The 19,910-nt window shown below is 40.9% G+C and overlaps 2 protein-coding genes across 4 annotated transcripts in view; one reads left to right on the top strand and one right to left on the bottom strand.

The window, feature by feature from the left end:
• Positions 1–838: 838 nt before the first annotated feature.
• On the bottom strand, positions 839–13,665 carry ATG4A (autophagy related 4A cysteine peptidase). The gene is made up of 13 exons (XM_057425229.1): positions 13,546–13,665; positions 11,919–12,029; positions 10,668–10,739; positions 10,181–10,279; positions 8,856–8,957; positions 8,252–8,324; positions 6,830–6,909; positions 5,682–5,869; positions 5,499–5,577; positions 4,440–4,585; positions 3,755–3,811; positions 2,496–2,607; positions 839–2,117 (listed from the first exon to the last, which is right to left on the bottom strand). Exons 1-13 carry the CDS (start codon positions 13,553–13,555, stop codon positions 2,053–2,055), a joined length of 1,194 nt encoding a protein of 397 aa, XP_057281212.1. The 5' UTR covers positions 13,556–13,665; the 3' UTR covers positions 839–2,052.
• A 126-nt stretch (positions 13,666–13,791) lies between these two features.
• PSMD10 (proteasome 26S subunit, non-ATPase 10) overlaps positions 13,792–19,910 on the top strand; it is a 53,910-nt gene continuing 47,791 nt past the window's right edge. Inside the window, exons 1-5 of one of the 3 annotated variants that reach the window (XM_057425233.1) lie at positions 13,792–13,941; positions 14,081–14,179; positions 15,407–15,553; positions 15,658–15,824; positions 18,056–18,251. In XM_057425233.1, the coding sequence (XP_057281216.1) occupies positions 13,828–13,941; positions 14,081–14,179; positions 15,407–15,553; positions 15,658–15,824; positions 18,056–18,167 (639 nt within the window). In that variant the 5' untranslated portion in view covers positions 13,792–13,827 and the 3' untranslated portion in view covers positions 18,168–18,251. Of the gene's footprint in view, positions 13,942–14,080; positions 14,180–15,406; positions 15,554–15,657; positions 15,825–16,833; positions 17,186–18,055; positions 18,252–19,910 lie in introns of those variants that run through there. The other 2 variants (XM_057425231.1, XM_057425234.1) reach the window with 2 other exon arrangements.

Raw genomic sequence — 19,910 nt, 5'->3', positions numbered from 1 at the left:
CAATCTGCTCCTTAGCTGGCCCTTCGCAGACAGATCCTGTTGTATTTACATACCGCGTGATGCAAAGGCGACATTAGATCTCAGTATGCCCACAGTGGGGCTCATTACTTTGTGCAAATCTGCAAATAACTGGCAAATGACAACTTTCCAGCCACAGGGCTGTAAAAAGAGGCATCAGGTGCTGCAGGGACTTGGTTCTATTTTTGAGCATGAACATATGCAGATACAACTAATTTTTTGTCTAGGACCAGAGCCTTAGCATTTTAACTACCACTATCTTTAGGCTTCCATTGTGAGGATAACCTGGCTCCACCAGCAAGGTCCCACAAGCCTAGCCTTCTCCCACACAAGCTGTTCAGGTACATGGGGTGGGAATTCCAGTCACCAGCCCTTTTTTACCCCATCAGGAATACTTCAGGAGATTGGCTGGAGCATGACCTCCTCTCTGAAAAGCATTAGGTAATAGCTGAGAGCTGCATACAGAGTAATTGCACTCCACTGATTTTATTATTATTACTTTTACTTTGTTAACTTAGGTGCTTTCATTTTATAGCAGTCACCACTCAAGACGGAACATTTCAGAACAAGGGCTTCATTTTCATCTGTAGGAGCAGAGGGCTACAATTACTGTTACATGAATGGTAAGTTCATGTATTAAATAGTAGTACTTTGCAGCTAACCCACGGAGAGGGGAAGAAAACGGTATTTTTTCTACATGTATGGTTTCCACACTGTGGTTAATAAACACTGAAGGCAAGAACAATGGAACATGCTCTGTTCTCTTGGAAATCACTCTGGCCCCGCTCACAAAGTGCAAGTGAGAGGCGACAGCATCTGGTGATTCTCTGTATTGTCATTTATTGGTGAAGATGAAACTGATTCACATCCGTAACACTGCGACAGAATGACAATCACGGGGACTCTCTGATAGTAAAAATGAACTTTAGAATGGATTAAAAGATCTTTGCCTTTAATTATTCTGAGCTGGTTTTCTTATGGCTGCTAGAGAGACACTCTGCCTTAGGACCCAAACTGCATAGGCTGTTCTGATAAACCTGCAGAATTAAGGCACTTCTACCAAAACAGATTTCAAAAGGCAACAAGTCAGAAAACAACAATTAAGTAATTTGCATATGCCTATAAGTTTTAAAATAACCTGGTTTGCATTTAGTTCACACAAACAAATTAAGAAAATATAGCAGCATACAACCTATGAAAAGCTTAAGAAATTTATTAGATGCACAGATAAAGTGCTGTAACAGAGAAACTTGTGTAAATCTTTTTTATAATAAATAAGGTACAGTTAAACCACCTTTGACTCATTTTAGCTCCAAAAGAAAAGTCAGCCTAAGTTTTAATGATTTGAGTTTTAAGGTCAAGGTGAAATATATCATAACTCTAACAGTGGTTGTGATCGATATCATATATTTGAGGCTCCTGTTCCTCTTGAGGTTTCCCAGAAACAGGAAGGCTATTGCAAAACATATACGTTAGACATAGTTCCTTTCACAGAAACATTTTTGTAATAAAGTGTGGTTGCTCAAATACATGTTAAAATATTTAACAAGGAAATGGTTTTCTTCTGATCCAGTCGATCTTTTAAACAAGACAATGTATTTTTTCCAACGATGCAGCCCACAGGAGGGGACGGAAGGAAACATCCTCCTTAACTGGAGACTGTTTTGCTCTAAGAACTAAACTATTGCATTATACGAGAGCAAGAAACACCCATTTTGAGTTATTCCTTTCTCCAGACACACAGCCCACAGACTTATTTTTACCTTAATCTCGACAGTCTGTCTTCAGAAAAGACACACATTAAAAAGAAGTTCCCTTTAAGGCTCTTACTATGAGATCTTCTACTGCTTTTCCATCTGGGGAAGCTCTCTGACAGAAGGAACTGTCGCTGTTGGAGTTTTGGACACTACCGCATTTTTGTGCTCTGTTTTCTGTCATTTCAGGCACTTTGGGGCTAACATGGCTGTTTGATTTAAGTCAATGCAATAATATTAGCAATACGTTCAATACTCAGAAGGGTCACCACAGTTTCCCTCATACACTCAGGATTTCAAATTCTTCTTCCAATTCAAATAGCTTGTCAGTAGATTCAATGAGTTCTGGAAAACATACAAAAGATTTAACTACTTAGACTCTAAAGACATGCCTGATTTTGTTTACTAAAAAAAAACCCAAAACCCCACTCCCCCCAAAACAGACAAAACTCCAAGCAAACATAAAAAACCCACCAAACCCCGCTTTTCTGATATGTGTCCTTCAAAGTATTTTGCAATATTAAGAAAACATGCATATATATCTCTGTGCTAGCAATTGTATGTGGCCTGACTGGATACAGAGCTGATATTCTGTAAGAATAAAGAGGTTCATCATGTGGCAGATACTTTGCCCCTAGGAAAGTGCAGTTGCTGCTCCTGTGCTGACTGCTCTTTTTGACAAGGAGGAAGGCTCTGCCACACTGCTTTCAGTCAGTACTGCACCTGCTCCTGTGGTCGTCACCTCCGGCTTGCTTGGTGGCACGAAAGGAGGCCAGTGTGGTGGATGCTTCTGGACCAGCTCGAACATCCTTAGACTCTGTTGCTTTAGAATCTCCTGAGGATAGAATACTTTCATTATAAAGATGCCTCAAGAGAACCTTCATACACAAAAATGTCTGATTAAAAACATTTGTAACTATTATGTCTCTCAAAATCCAAAGGCTTCATGAAGACATTCAGAGAAAAACAAGCACATCTCATTACAAATCACTGCTTCTCTGATCTCTAACATTTTCCTAGCTGAAAACACACCTAGAAGACAGATAATCTGCCCTACAAGTTTTCAGTGTGTTCTGCTGAGCTCTGGTATCCATACACCTATAATTTTGTTTACAAGTAGCAAACAGACAGGAAGAGCAAGCAGTATTTTCTGCCTTTTAAAAGAAAATGACTTGCATGGATCAATCTGTGTTCAAGCTTTCTGTTGATCAATGGGAACAAAAGACAAATTTATTAAAAAAAAGAAAAAAACAACAGATTTGAAGGACAAGTTCTGATCAGGAGAAACAAGTTATTAAGGAAGCCAAATTTCACTCCTCTTCAATCAGGTAAGCTATATCATATCCTGTATTTCAGTTATTCGCAAACTGCTTCCATTAGCCTCTTTTTTTTTAATCAATAAATGCCTTTCAAGGCTGGTGTTACATTCATACTTCTGCTGTTCAGCATACCAACTGAGTGCAGAAATGTCCTGCCCTGGGGCAGCAAGTGCCTTTTGTGTCCCACAGCTCAGCAGGAGCTGGAGGGATGCAGCACTTAACAGAGTCAGCCCTGCTGTGGTACCAGGGACTAAGTCATAATTAGAACATGTAATAAAATATTATGTTAAACAATAAAGAAGGACCAGGAAACAAACAAAGAAACTGCTTCAGCTTGGCAGCTGATACTTAGTTTGAACATCTATTGCTCAGTCAGTGACTAAGTTTCAGACGGTAACAAAGTAGCATGAAAAAAAAAAAAGACTAACTTTTAAGGGTATATAAGGGTATATAGTTACACTTGTTCTTCTAGTGGCAGGGTTGATGGTTGTCAGAATGTTCAGCAAGCTCCCATCAGTACTTCAGTAGTACTGGCTTGCCCTGATACAGTAATGCATCCTTCTCTGGCTCATTTACTTTGTACACAGGGAAAGATGCAATGGGAATTGCCATTAAAACATTGTGAGTTATTTTGCACAGAGGAACTCAAGAGAGTATTATTACCTTTTGTACAAGACTACACCAGTTATCAAAATCACATTCTTCTTTGCAAAAGAAGCCCTAAGGAAAAAATACATACAGTAGTGGTATCAAATAATAACAGGATGGCAATGAGCAAAGGATGCTGTGGTATCTTTATGCCTTGTATAAAGCTTTAGAAATGTATGTCTCAAGTGACAACCACCCTCCACCCAACCAAAGGACATGAGCATGGCATCAGATTTAATTCCTGCAACTACCATAGCGTTCTTGTGATGTATACTGGATAACTTCTACAAATTAATTCCATTTAAAGATTTGTAAATTATATAAAATAAATTAAGCTTAAGTAAGTAACTTTCCCAGAATGACCATATATATATGGTAGTGATGGAATAAAATAAAGAAACCTGATTCAGTTCCTTACTTTGACCTTCAAAATACTTTTTTGCAAACAGTAAATGCTGCTCATTAAAGAAGGTTAATTAGCTCCCTGGATATAAACAGTCAGTTCCCTGCTTGACCTGAGATTAATGCATCCTAGGCAGTTAATATATAAACTACCATGTCCTGATTTTTAGAACACAGAATACTGCCCTGTGATCCTGATTCTGCTCAAGGAAATGCCTTTATTGATACACAGAGGTATTACTTTGAAATAAGTACATGCATCTGTACATACATGCATTAGTACATCCCTAACACCTACTAAAGCTACTGAAGGGTCCAAATTCATAATCTTCATTCTGTGTGGGGCTTGCTGGCAGTGGAAGCTCTCGTCATCAACTGTGCCATTCTCTTCTGAATCTACAAAACTTTGAGTGGTGTGAGGGTCCAAATAGATCAGCTCATTGCCTGTAGGGGTAAAATCCACAGGTTGATAATAAGCAAGAGGCTTCAATAAGCACTTGTTTCATCCAGACATGTAGAACGGGAATTAATTATCATCACGGTCCATATGTTGTCTTTCCAGCTAGAGAGTCTTTAAGTGATTCAGAAGGACATGTACAAGAGTTTCCCCTAGGGAATTTAGTATAATCTTCTATTGTGACCTGCTAAGGTAGATTTTTTGGCTGGTTTGTTCTACCTTTGTCACATACTTTCCCCCTTCTATGTGAGGTCTGATACACTTTTTAAAAATCTCAAACACTGTAATCCCAAAACATTCCACAGATCAAAAATTATGGAATGACTACAAATGCAATCTGTAATCCCATTAGGCATTCACTCAGAAATTGGAACAAGGACATCTGACTTTTTAAAAGAGTTCGGGTTTCACAAAACGAAGAACAAAATAGCCATAAAATTATGGCTATATATGGGGTGCAATCTAAAAGACTGAATCTGGTATTAACTATTGCTTTAATTTAAAGGAATACATGGAAGAAGGTGAAAAAAGATTCTGCTGTCAGAAAGAGTTTGAAATACAAGAAGCAAATGAATAAAACAAGACACCCTTCATTAGGAAGTATTAGATTAGGGAAAACAGTATTTTTGCAGTCATGACATTTGGCACTTGTCAAATGCTATAAACTTTTCTCAGTGTGGTGTTCTTGCTTGTATCATTATTTAATTTTACATCAAGTTTTGCTGCTACTTTTCCATTTTTATAGGGGTGATACCATACTGTTCCTGAAGTTTTTGAGATATTTTTCTTCATTTCTTCTACTCTATTCTCATGCTTAAACTGCTTACTATTTCCCCTTCCAAAAACCTCCTTTCTCTTTAGAACCTGTGCATATTTGGAACAAGTTGCTTTTTGCCTTACCTAGAAATCCTATGAAATAATAGGCGTTATTTGGTTTCCCTCCTAATGCTCCCAAGGACTGTGGCATCTTAAAGCATTCCTAGGCATTTGAAGGGAATAAAAATGAAATCGGTACTGATATAACAGATACCTCAACTTATTTCACAATAACAAACAACTAAAGAAAAAAAACCCTCAACTTACTTTAAACGCATCAATATATACTGGATTTATGTGATTTATCCCTAGCCGCAGAGGTATGATAAGCAAGAGGGGTTTCCAGCCTGTACAGAATCCTGCTGTGTTCTTGTTTCGGCCCAGAGCACCCCTGTGCAGATATGCAGTGCTGTGGGCTGTGCTGCTGCCCTGTGGAGGGGACCAGCACATTTTCTCTGTGGGAATAAAAGCAGAAATCAATGAATGCAGAAAGGAACACAGAGCAGATCTTCCTCTCAATCATGAATTGAGACACTTTCCCAAACATCTTTACAGAGCTCTTGTTTTAAGACAAAAGGAGCAGGGCATGGAAATCATCACTATTTAGTAACAGTAATTCCAGCAGACAGAGTGTGTGCTGGCACATCAGTGAGACATGAGATAAATGACTGGGGAATGAACATTTAAGACAAGTTACATTTACCGCTATAATTATTAATACTGTCAAGCTTTGACTGGGAAATGAAATGACAGATGACAACATTAGAAACTCTTCAGGGAACTCTGTCCTCCCAGTGATGTAAACATAAAGTAAGCAGAAGTAGGGACTAAAGTAGAAATAGGCTGTGGGTAAATACCACTTGTAAACCCACCCTTCTTACAACTGAAAATTAAGCCTGGCCATTTGTGTTTCTCTAGGATCTGCCCTGGTTTCTCTTTGGCAAACTCTGTATTAAAAACAATAGTCTGTATTTCTACATGCAACTTCATTCCATTTCTGGGGTAGGAGTTTAGATAGCACAGACTAAAATCCATTGTCCTCCAACCTGCATGGTCTGTAAGTTGGCCACCATGGCATCATGCTGTGCTAGCTCGAGTTTTGGACACCCAAAGCCTGAGTTTGTATTTCTTTCATTTCTTTTCTTTCCTTGGGAACAAGTAGGGATGGCCCCAAGGTATTTTGGTCATATTTAGATACATTCCAGAAAGTGGAGTTCAATCAAAAACTGTAACCAGAAAATTAATCACAGAATAATTTAGGTTGGAAAAGACCTGTAAGATCCGAGTCCAACTGTTAATAGTGACAAAACCAAGTTTCCCAAAACACTTAAATTTGCAATCAGTTTGAGCTATTCTTCTCCCTAATATTTGCTAAGATGCTAAAGTAGACTTAGAAAAACTTTTGTTTCACTTACTGATGTCTTCAATGACCACAGTATTGTCCATAGATACATAAACCGCTAATGAATTCCATTCATCAAATAAAGCAAGCTTCCTAGAAAACATTGAAGTAATAATTAATATAAAATAATAGGACCATGAGGGTAACTTTTGATTCAGAACAATTAGATAGTTCTTGAGTAAAAACATTAAACTGGTTCTTTGGAAGAACACATTTATTGGATTGTTTTTGAAAATTCCATGTAATAAAAAGGTAACTTTGCATGTTTAACACATTTAGAAAAGTAAATACTGAGTGGTACCAGGAAAAGCACACTCTGTACCATGTGAAAACTGTTTTGTCCTTTTGCCAAATGCAGCAATAGTAATAGCTTAACCACATAATAAGGTTTATTACTTTTTAACAGCCCCAGCAGTGGGATCTTGCCCATTGTGCCTGGCACTGTTTAGAAAGGAAACAATTCCTGTGCCAGTTCTGCATATTACTTTTTGCTTAAGAAGTTGCACTAAATTCAGTAGAATTATTTCTGTGCACATGCAGACAGCAGAATTGTGGCGTCAAAAGCTAGACCAGCTAAGGGTTTTCAGCACCAAAAAGTTAGGAGGGAAGCATTTCAGCACACAGGTTTCTGTCCATTTGTGTAAAATCCAAGACTTTGATAAAGCAAGTTACACTCTTACATTGCACAGGCAAAGTCAGCTGTCTAAAATAAGCCAGAAAAACCTGCATTTTAGCACTAAGACAAGAAGAATCTGTAAGTGAAAAGAGCTGAGGGCCATGGCATGCTTTAGCTCCTCTCTCTCTGCAGAATGTTTCTGTCCTAAGACTGCAATGAATTGTTGCTGAGCACTCGGGACCTGCAGTCTAGCCTCCACTGGAGATTTGGCACATCCACCTATCCTTCAGAAACACAGCAAGTCAACTTTTTAAGCGTGGTTTCAGAACTAGGAGGAGCTGACCATGCTTTATACAGCAGTAGGGAATTGCAGTTCAGTTGCCTCTTGGCCTGGATGGCTTCACTGATGTTCACTGATGCTTACTGATGATGGCTTCACATACCACTACAGTATAACCTGCATGGTGGCACTCTTGACCTGTCAAAGCTGTGCCACTATGCAGCAGGGAATACCTGTCTGTGGTGCTTACTGTCTAGGGCATGTCAACAGCATGGCAGCAGAGACCTTTCTGCAGGTCTTCCACAGGCTTTTGGTGCATTAAAATTTAGAACTCACCCAATCCCAACTCAGTACCTACCCAGAAGGCTACAGCACCATGGTCTGCACTGTACTTGCAGACACATGGCATATATACTCCTTGTTCTGCAAGAGGGGCATCAGCCTTTAAAACTGTATCTTGGGCCTCATCTTGGTCTCTGAGCAGAGCTGATGCTAAGTGGGGGAATACATTCTGAATGAGCTAGCACAAGCTGACTTACTTCAGGACTTGAGCAACTGTATTTGGTCCAAACCATTCTCCAATTGATTTCCCCTCTCCAACACCCATCTGCGCTGTTTTTTATGAGGAAAACACACATAGAACAGAAAAAAAAGACCACAGACAGTCTGGTCACAATCTCTGTTAAACAGCATGACCTACTGATATTTTGACATACATTCTAGAGTAATTGCAAACTGTTTTTAGCAGCAATTATTTTCTCAGTCTATGCTCTTTTCAAATATTAATGTCTGCTAGCTCCTTTACAGAAATTATAAACTGTAATAAGAATTACAAATATTAGTGTCCTTTATTAGAAATTACAGCAATAAGCATTGTGACTGTCTATTTTAATACTACCATCTCTAGTACCTGAGGCTCACATACTTTAGCAAGAGCCAGACTGTTGTATACAGATTTACTTAGGTCTCAGCGAATAACATTTCTGAATCATTACACTTTGCACCCATTTACATGGATTTTTATTTATATATAAACATGTACACTGTCTTCATAATCACCTTTTTAAAGTTTTGAATTAACATTTTCAATTAGAAAGTTTCAACACAGGCATTTCAATGGGAAAAAAGAAAAGGTGTTCTTACCCATTTGGTGGATGGAATAGCAACAATCTTTTCTATCTAGAAAGCACCGTAAGATTCTATGATATTCTTCTGGTTGTTTTTTGTGTTTTTCCCATTGCCAATCTTACAGGAAAAAAAAAAGTCATACAGATTAAAAAATAATGTTGCCCATCATCCTGATCAAGTTTTTAGCTACTACAAAGTCATACAATGAGATATTAAAAGACTAATGTAGACTCCATCTCTACATTTTGTTTAGAATCCCTAGAAGTCACATCTGGTCATTTATTATTAAACTGCCCTTATCATCACAGGCTAGATTGTGAAAACTGGGAAAATAAAATAAAAATGTCAACTGCAAGTATGTTCTGAGTGAACACTGCAGAGAAGAGAGCTATTGCTGGATGCGAACTTCTGTGAGCGCTGGAAAAACAACATGCTCCATTTAGATTTTATTAGATTCATAAGCATAACATAAGCATGTGTAAGATAGTGGTATCAGATCCATAAGGCAAAGTCCAAATAACGCTGGCCATCTCCCACATCTTTCATCACATAGCTTTGCCACCTGTGCTCCTCCTTCCAACATAAGGTAGTTACCTCCCATTTACTGACGGAGAAGCACTTACATAGGGCTGACACTATGAAGTAGCTACATACTACAGGTTCATAGCCTGTTTTTTCTCAGGTAATTTGTTTGTTTGCCTCCTCCTTCAGTTAAATCTTTGCACCTGTGTTCTATGTATTCAGTTATTCAAGTGGATAAATCCACAAAGCATGCTGCCATAGAAACCACAGCACAATAGCATGAGGATTACAGACCTAACTGTAAGAATCCAATTGACACAGCACCTACACACAGACCAGATAGACCTACGACACTTACCCATGATTCTGGGATGTGAGGTGCTGATATGGGCTTAAGAGCTTGCTTGGGTTCTCCTTTGGGTTTGGACCTCAGGTTGGTGGTGGGGGAGTGGTCTGTGGAATACGTAGTGTGGTGTCTATTGCTGTGTGTGAATATTTGGTGGCTATGTAAGCAATGAAGAGAAGGGCAAGAGCTCAGACCCATGGTAGCAGGTTTTCCCTTGTCCTCAGCTCAGGCATTCCTCAAAAAGTTATAAAACAACAACAGTGGGATTCCCTATTCTCTCTCTGTTTCTATTTCTCTGCTAAAGGATGGCATGATTTTGCCCTGTCAGAGAAGAATAATTCACTAGTAGCTTCTCTCAGGACATCAAATAAAGTTTCATTAATAAATTTAGGTTTGGGCTTGTATGGAAAACTACAACAAAAACTAAACAGTCTTCAAACAACTGAAAAGTTTACTCCTCAATAGTACTCACCTCTTCCTAAGTGTCTGCAGATCAGTGCTTGTGCCAGCATCATCTGCCCACATCGCAGCATACATCCCCAGCCAGCATCAGATGAAGGACCAGTGCCTCCTATTAAAAAAGTTCATTATGATCAATATGGGCTTTAAAATGAATGCAGCACCACAGAAAATTTCAGAGTCAAAATCTCCAACAACTGTGCTATAGATGGAAGGTACTGAGCAAGACCTTCTCTTTCCATATTGCTGGTTGGAACTATATGATCTTAAGGTCCTTTCCAACCCTAACTATTCTATGATTCTATGTCTAACTTTACTGCTTGCTAGACAGATGTGAAGACCTGATGACTTGCACGTGCAAGTAAACAGAGCTGTTAATAGCTTTAGTATTTTATTTACATAAACAGTTAAAATGATGCTCAAATACTGTAAAAATAATATTTCAGTCCATGGTAACATCACTAATTTCTAACAAAGCAGCTGCTCTGCTGCATACTCACCAATAGGCGAAAACTTTCTTCTATATGTAAACCAGAGACGAGCACTTATATCCAACAATAACTTAGATTTGTCTGGAATATTTTTAAGAGGAAAGAAATTATTAAAATGGATTTTTAAACCTGAAAAATTATAATTTCCTTGTACAGTCAATATATAGATTGCATGAAAGACTCCTGCTAGCTTTCACATATAAGACCCTTAAACTATTTTTGGCTGTTTAAACAGAGAGAGCTTTTGCAGACTGCTAATTAAAATTACCTTATTAAGGATGAAATAAATATTAGCCAATGAAGTTTTCCAAGGTGTCTGGAATGACTATGTCCATCTTGAATGAAACAACTAGGGAGAACTACGTCCTCAGGAAAGAACTGGTAAAGCAAGTTCAGAAAGGCAAAGAATTTCTACACACAAACCAACATGGATTTATGCATTACCTTCAAACCCAATACAAAACCTCTTTAAGAAAAGGTTCATAATATGAAATGTAATTAAATCTCTCTTTTTTATTATTTTTTTTTTTTTTTAAACACATGCACTTACACAATTCTCCCAAAGGCTCTGAACAACTCTTAACAACCTTATTTGCTGGATTTTCTCTGGGCTGTGGCTCAGACACAGTGGCCTTTCCAAGGCATCCTTCAGCCAATGGAGGCTGTACATGGTGCCCTGGGCTGTCCTGAACACCAGCCCTGCATCGATGGCCACTGCCTCCAATATGCCACACAGGAGATGCCCCTGCCTGCTCTCCAAGGAGCAAAGCTCATTTCTGAAATCTTTGTTTTATATGATATACAAATATCTGCTATGACTTTTAGGTCATCAGTTTATTTTCATCAAAATACAGCATGGGACATAGATTTATATATTATTATTATCCTTTTGAAATACCACCTCAGTTGCAAGTTACAGGCTGCAGGTAGCATCTCTCAAGAGAAAATAACATTAGTTACACTGAACATTCTCCCAAACTTATTCCTTTATCTATTTCTGAGGCATCTGATGTCAAGAGGTGACCCAACTAATGTTTGCTACAAGTACAATCTCTTTGCATGAATTATGGTAGAAAGTACATTGGTAAACTTCCAGTTTGATTACACAATGCATACTGATGCTTATAGTTGGCTTTTGTTGGTGGAGAAAAACTCTCTTGAGGCATTTAGAGAATGTAAGGAAATCAGGAGCTGCTGTTGCTGCATGTGGGTCTATGAATGCCCTATAGATTTTACAGATAATTTTCATTCTAAAGATACCTGTGTTTAGGTGGTGTTGCCTTCCCAGAATCCACACTGGCTCATCAGTTTCTGGAAATTCTTCTAAGTAGTCTGACAGTATAGTGATCTGGTTTTCATACCTAGACAAAACTGAACAGGAATACACACAATTCAAATTCCATTTTATCCCTTTGTTCTTTCATGCAAAACTTTGGGTTCTCAGACACAACTAGCTGTAGCCTTTGGGTCTTCTGAGCAGCGCTGACAGTTGTATTTAAGTCTTTTTTCCTTGACAAGCTGTTCCGACACTGAAATATCCAATGTCTTTGGTGGTTTTTATTTCAATCCTCAGCAAGTGCTGAGAGAATACCATGGCTGACACCTCGGTTATAAACATCTGACTGACGCCAGCAGCAGAAATTGAGGATGACTTCAGTGAGAGCAAGACTGGATTCAAGGAAACAAGGAAAGGAAAAAACAATTCAGGCATCACAGCGTATGTGCACATGCTTGATCCTAGATGTACAAAAACTGCCACTGAGAGTGATTATGGCCTTGTGCTTAATGAGAAGCATGTGAAAAGTGTTAGGAAGGCTGGGGTTTACTTTCCTAACTGGAGATTTGAAACACATCAGGCCAAAAAAATGTATTACTGCTGTTCTTCAACACTAGGTCTATTTAGTGCAAAATAACAAATTATAATTAGCATTACTAAAAGAAGACAGTTCAATCATTTATTTATTTATTTTTAGATCATTAAAGCAGGGTTTTCTGGAACAGTGAAACAGGCCTTCAAGTGTAAAAATTAATGTAAAATCCTTTCTTTTTGATAACAAACTTAAGGGATATACTGCTGCAAAATCAGAAGGTGAAAGCAAACACCATTATGTTTTATTACTCTTCACATTAAGTGCACACACACACAGTATAAAGAATGAATAATCAGCAGGCAAAGGTACACAACATATTTAATGTAAAAACATGTATTATAGCAACCGGAGGTGAAGCTGAGCTACAGCAGCCTATTGGTGCCCCAAGTCGGGGCTACCAAGCACTGGAGATGCAGCTCCTCTGCACGTTACCATAGGCAGCTATTCAAAACCACCATCAACTTCTTTAAGACACTTTATAGAGCAGAACTTCTGACACGGGGCTCTGTCTTCTCCGTCAGAAAGTCCCCACTCATTGCACTTACAGGATAAACTGCCTGAGTTTGACCCCAGACAGACTCTCACCTCTCCAAACCCAGAGGAGGGGGCTGCGTCCCGGCTCCACGGCCGTCGGGACAGCACTCCCGTAGTTTCTCTTCCCAGTCCCGCACACCCAGCGGCCGAGGCCCGCAGAGCTACCCCCGCAGAGCCGTCCTCCCTCCCGCCGCTGCCAGCGGCAACACCGGCCTCGGGCCGCCCCGGCCGAGTCCCAACGCACCGCAGCTCTCAGAACCCCTCTGTGCCCCCGCCCCGGGAGCTGCCGCGGGGCCCTGGCCCCCACCGCCAGGCAAACCCCTCACGACGGAGAGCATCGACCCCCACCTCGCCCCTCAGCCCCAGGGGCGCGGGCCGGCCCCTCTCCAGCACCCCTGCCCCGCCAACCGCCGCCACAACAGCCAGGCCCGCGCCCCGCTCAGCCCTCGCCGCCTCCGCGGCCTCCCGCCGCCGCCCCTCACCTGACTCCATCCTCCCGCTGTCACCATCCTCCTCCTCGCCCCGACACGGAGTCACAACACGGCCGAGGCGCGGGGCTCCCCGGGAGGTGTAGTCCCGACGGCCCTCGGCAGCGCGCAGCGTCCCGCCTGTTGGACTTCAAATCCCAGCAGCCCCGACGAGCCAAGGGGAGAGAGGAGCAGGGTGGTAGGTGCGATTGGCTGGGCTAGCCCCGGCGCTGTTCTGATTGGCCGGCGATGGAGCCGGGGCTCTGCCCCTGTTGGCAGGCTGAGGCAGCGGTGAGCATGGAGGGAGCAGTGTCTGACGTGGGGGTCTGTAACCTGGCCTACGCCGGGTGCCTGGAGGAGCTGCGGGCCCAGCTGCTGCGCGACAAGGCCCTGGCCACCAAGACCGACCAGGTCAGCCGGCAGCGGCCCTCCCTGCCCTCCGGGCCGAGAGCGGCGGCCTGCGGGGCCTCTCCGTGCCGAGCGGCCCCTGTCAGCCGCCCCCCGCTCCTCACCTTCCCGCTCACCGCCGCTCCCTCCTTCTCTCCCTCAGGACAACCGCACCGCGCTGCACTGGGCCTGCTCGGCAGGACACACGGACGTGGCCGACCTCCTCCTCGGCCTTGGTGTGCCTGTGGGCGACAAAGACGATGTGAGTGCCGCGGGATCCCCCACCCCTGGGCGGAGCTGGACCCTGGTGTGCGGCTGCTGCCGGGAGCCTGAGGGAGTTGGGCTGGCGTGAAGAGCTGGGATCTGCAGCTTCTGTCCAGACCATTTCCTTCACGGTGTCAGCCACAGAAGACCCTCAGGCAGCTCCCGGTGGCGACTGGCACTGGTCGCTTCCTTGGTTTGCTCCCTCTTCAGTCAGTTGGTGTATCCACTGTGGTGTCTGGGAGGTTTTAGAAAGCACATACTACTGTGTGTGCACTAGGAAAGCAGGTCTTTCACTGCTTCATAGAGTCATAGAATAGTTTGGGTTGGACCTTAAAGCTCATCCAGTTCCAACCCCTGCCACGGACAGGGACACCTTCCACTAGAGCAGCTTGCTCCAAGCCCCTGTGTCCAACCTGGCCTTGAACACTGCCAGGGATGGGGCAGCCACAGCTTCTCTGGGCACCCTGTGCCAGGGCCTAACCACCCTCATAGTTTATGTGGAATGGGGGAAATGAAACTTAACAAGTCTTGTTTATCATCAAGGAATTTTAGAAGAATTCTTATGCACAAAGTTGCAGAACCAGCAGCGTTTGGGTGCTTGTTGGGAGTTTTCCTGTTACCTTTATTTCAGTGTGATCCTCTTAAATATGTTGTGCCAAAGCATATGAGGTACCCTGAAGATTTCTCATTACTGGGGAAGGCATTACAGCATATGTAGTGGGTTCAGAGATTCCACAGGTTCAATTCCTTTCACAGTAAAGGAGATTGTCTGATACTGTTCTTGAGAAAGGGTTGAAAGAATTGCATTTGCTATGAAGTATCCTAAAGATCACCCTTAAAGAAGTAAACTGTTCTGTCAGTTTAATTAGAGGGTAGGATATAGAAAAGATTGCAGAAACTTTTGGGCACCCTTTTCTGCCACTCTTATTTGTTATTAAAAATCCACTACTATTAATTCTGCAGGAGTGATGTTCCCTGCAAGACACCATGTGTAACAGAAGTGATTTTTGTTCTTTAGTTGGCAGCTTTTGTTAGGTATCGAGTGCTGCCTTGTGAGAGGATGTGAGACTTGTCTCTCTGATGATAAGCAGTAATGTTTAGCTTTACAGTTACAAAGACGTGCAGTATGACTAGGGAGTAGTCGAGTCAGTATTTGGGCTATGCTTTGTCTTGGTTTTGCCTGAAACTCCTGGTTTGAATAACGTGTTTTCCCCTTGCTCTGCAGGCTGGTTGGACGCCCTTACACATTGCTGCCTCGGCAGGCCGTGATGACATTGTGCGAGCGCTCATTGCCAGGGGTGCTAATGTGAATGCTGTCAATCAGAACGGCTGCACGCCTCTGCATTATGCTGCCTCCAAAAATAAGCAGGAGGTATGTGTGCTTGTGCTGCTGGAGGTGGTGTTGCTCTTGGAAGTGTTTAGTTGTATCAGCTTTACCTCCTTCTTCCCCCTTCCTTTCTCTTTCTGGTTATTCAGATTGCAATCATGCTTTTAAAGAATGGAGCTGATCCAGATGCAAGGGATCATTTTGAATCCACCCCATTACACAGAGCAGCAGCCAAAGGAAACCTAAAAATGGTACAGATCCTCCTGCAGCATAATGCAGCGGTTAATATACGGGACTCTGAAGGGAATACTCCTCTGTAAGTAGCCTTTAATTTTCATTTTGTTGAATACAGTATAATCTATGAAATTAAACTCCATTACTTCAGTGTATTTTTTAAAGTTTCTTGTTGCCTCAAAATACTCCCTTGCTTCACACCCCTTTTTAATTAAAAGGATTAGAGAAAATCATGCGTAGTATTTTGTCTAGGTCTGTATGTACATACATACTTTATAAGTGTTCCTACATCTACTTACAAAGCGTAGATCACATTCTGCAATGGTTTGCAGTATGTTCGGTGGCCACTAGATGGTAGAAAGCGAGCTAATGACATCAAAATCGGGGGAAATGGGTCGTTCAGGCTGGCTTACTCTGTCCTGTCAAGCAAGAACTAATTCACCTCTCTAAGGAAACTAAGTTGCAGTATAAGTATAATCAGTTCAGTGTTTGATATTACCTTAGAGATCAGTTTGTAAGTGTAAGGGTAAAACCTTAGCTGCTTTGAAGTTGGTGGCAAAACTGTGTCTTATCTACAGCAGAACCAAGATTTTCTATGAATAAGTTCAAGCAGTATGTTTCACCCATACATAAACCCAGCACTGTCCTGGCACACACGTGTTTATTCTCAAAATGCTATGCCAAATGGAAAAAAGTGTTTGCTGCATTTTCAGTAACTCTTTACTTCAGATTATTTTTAAGCATTGTACAATTTGGTTTATCCCTTTCAATTCAGAGGTTACTATTTTCCAGTTTCACTGTGGATTATGTGCTCCTTACCTTTGCTGACTATAGAGCCAAATCCTAATCTAAAGAATTGTCATCATGTTGCAAGGGCAATAGCAGGAGGAGCGTTCTTGAGTTGCTTAATGACAACAGAGTGACTGGACAGCGAGCTTTGGAAGCTGTGTAGGTAGTTGGTTGTGTGTGATCTTGTTGTAGAATGTACGTCCCCCCAACATTCATGCTGTCATTTTGACAAGGCAAAATTATTGCTGTTTATAAGATTGGACTGTTTAATAGTGCCTGTGGGTTTCTTGTTCTTATTACAGTCATTTAGCCTGTGATGAAGAGAGAGTGGAGGAGGCAAAGCTGCTGGTGTCTCATGGTGCAAGTATTCACATTGAGAATAAAGAAGAACTGACGCCACTGAAAGTGGCAAAGGGTGGCCTGGGAGCCATACTTAAAAGAATGGTGGAAGGCTAGTGGAGACTTGTGGCTTGAGTCTTTCCTGTTGCATTTGTATGTAGGTCTGCAAACTTTGTATTTTGACAGTTTAACTAGGATGTCGTGTGTGGGCATCAGCATGGTAATAAAATGTGTATCTGTAGCTTTCTTTCCAGTACAGTGCCAAAACAACTGTTTGTACTTCCTGTTAATTGAACAGTTCACTGTTTTTAAAGTGTTTTTCAATATCTTGCAGTTTTGTTTCACTTTACAGTATAATCTGTATAAATGCAGATGTTCCTTTTAATTCAGAACCTAGATTAGGATTATTTTTTTTAAGCAACAGGACCAAAAACACTTTAACCATTTAAAGTCAGTTTTACTTTGGAAGCTTATTCTAGAGTCTTTGCTTTTTGCTTTAGCCTTTGTGGTTTGTGTGTGGTTTGGTTTTTGTGGGTATTGGTTCTCTTCCTTCAGATGATTCTAAACTACACCTCTCCCTTTGTAGAATGCAGTTTGCTCAGTTATTTGGATTGTATCTGTGTTTACTCTTCTCAGTCTATTCAAGTGAGCTCTGGGTGTTTAAGGTCTTTCTGTTGTTTCCTGTTTTTATTCTGTTTCTTTGAAACTTTGAATGTGCACTGGACTGCTTGTGAAATGCAGGCACAGCTTCAGGGTTACCTCTGCAAATATATTGTCATATAATGGATGGTTCTGAATACTTCTCTGAGATGTACTTAGAATCTAATTTAGTTTTCTCTTGCTCCATCTGTAGATTTCTTTTTCTGTTCTGTTTGACTCCCATTATGTAGCACTTATAGCAGTTTATCATCTTATTTTATAACAGAAGCTTGGTTTAACTGCTATTTACTCATAGCAAATCCTGGTATTATTAGAAAGCAGAGCTAGTGATACTGAGTCTGAAAAGTGACCTTCTCTTCTAATATTGATCAGATCACTTTTGACACGAGTGGGATAGCTTTCCTCTTTCTAAACAAACGAAGCTGATGAAATTCTGTTAAATAAAGATCTTTCTTAAACAGCTGTCTTTGGTGTTATAAAACTTTATTAAACATACATATAACAAAACCAGTATTTTCTAAATAGCTTGTACACTTGGGATGCGAACAACAAGTCAGATGAAACGCTGCCATCCATTCCACAGTATGGAAATACTGTTTGTTCTTCAGCTGCAAGGAAAGGTAGAAATGGAAGATGACAGTTTCTACAGTTTGACTTGTAGGGATTAAGGTAATGCAATTTATCTTGATAAGCAAGACAGAAACTTACAACCAAACAAATATCTTCACCAAGTACTTACACAAATTTATTCTAGAGCACAAATGCAGGTTAAATCTCACCTCTTGAGAACATGAGGGGTAACTTGCCTGTACAGTAAGCGCTGACCATGCAGACCTTACTTTAAGGAGGAACCTGACTGAGTATATGTTTCTTATACGTTGTGCAGGCATTGCTGAAAACTTGAATTGAGAAAAGCTGAAGTTGGTATTCTGTGTTCATCCTTGGTGTTTGTATAGCAAAACCCTGCCATAGCTCTATGGCTTTGTAGATCCACTTCCCTAGGAGATAGTGGCTTGAATGTTGGCTTAATATCTAGTTTCCATATTAATGATCCCTACTCCCTCAGGAGCAGATAAATGGGCCATGCAGCAAAGAGTGTTGGAACATCTGAGGCAAATTCTAAAACATACTTCTCCATCCTACATAGCTCTGCAGGGCTTTTGAGCTACACACCAGGGATCAGTGCCTAATTTAGCTTGTGCTTTGCCAAGAGCACCAGTGGAAAGCTAGGAAAGTGCCTCATCCTTTTTCATAAACTATTTCACATGAGAGAAATTTCATAATGGGAACAAACATCTGCCAGAAGGCTTACAAAAATATCTCAATGTATTAAGAAAGTCCAAATAAATGTTAATTTTCTTACCTTCCTCCTCACCCCCAGCAATTAGTATTAAAAAGAAGAAAACAGAAAAAAAAAGAGTAAATCTATCTGTTACACACAAGTGTCATGTGTATGAGAGGTGGTTAGAAGTTAGAGGAATTATTAGTCTAGAGCTCATGTTCAGTTGTTCTTTCTTATATCAAAACAACATGAGCAATATCTACTTTTTTAGCAAATGTATGACCTGCGGTGTTCTAGGAAGATTCTGTTTTCTGTAGAAAGTAATTACAACTTCTCCAGCATAAGCTCATGTCTTACTGTAGCAAGTTATCTAAGGAATGCATGCAGAGAAATTTATGGAGGTGAGATTAAGGAAAGATGTAAAAATTATTATAATGACCACATAACATATTCCTCTCCTCAATCACATAGTGCTGGTGCAGAAAGTAAAAGTTTGAAAACTGTTGTAGCAAGAGAAATATAACTAAGATGTACACATATAGGAGATTACTTTAGAAGAAGTAATACAACTACAGCAGTGTTGTGAAGAGGTTTGTTTATATTTTCCTATAAAGGGCAAGAGTAAAAGAATGCCAAGAGTGTCAGAGAAGAAAAGATTTAAAATAAATGCCACTGTCAGCCAACTCATGGCTCCCTTGGACCAGTAACTGATTTGAATTACCTCGTTAAGGAACACATTTGGTAAGGAATGGCACCCAAACCAGAGTGCGTAGCACTTACTATTCTCTTGCTGTTTACTCAGCATGCTTAATGTCCAGTTCTGCATGCTTACAAAACTTTGGGTGTGAATATCAGAAATTCTCAGTAAGCTTCTAAATCCAGTTTGAAGGATGTGATTTTGTTGATCTTGCTTAGCACAATTGCTACGAGAGTCAATGAGAGAGGTTAAGGAGAGACTTCTGTACAGGTCATGACTTAAGGTTTACCCTGGCTATTTTGAGGAGGGAGGATTATGAAAATCAACTGGTAGAATATGGCAGTGTTGGTATTAGTAAGGGTTTGACCCTTGCAGTCAGGCAGAAGCAGTTTTTTAACTAA

The sequence above is a fragment of the Pezoporus wallicus genome, unplaced genomic scaffold, assembly GCF_028554395.1.
Source record: "Pezoporus wallicus isolate ANWC-B61680 ecotype Strahan unplaced genomic scaffold, APGP_CSIRO_Pwel_v1 scaffold_6445, whole genome shotgun sequence".
NCBI lineage: Eukaryota > Metazoa > Chordata > Aves > Psittaciformes > Psittacidae > Pezoporus > Pezoporus wallicus.
This window is presented reverse-complemented; position numbering and strand designations above follow the sequence as displayed.

Bases quoted from the DNA above. Each gene is read 5' to 3' on its own strand.
- ATG4A (XM_057425229.1), bottom strand. The intron at 10,280-10,667 runs GTGAGTATGCAG...CTTTTTTAATAG, and splicing joins AAGAAAGTTTTCGCCTATTG to GAGGCACTGGTCCTTCATCT. The intron at 4,586-5,498 runs GTAAGGCAAAAA...TTACCCCTACAG, and splicing joins TTATTTCATAGGATTTCTAG to GCAATGAGCTGATCTATTTG.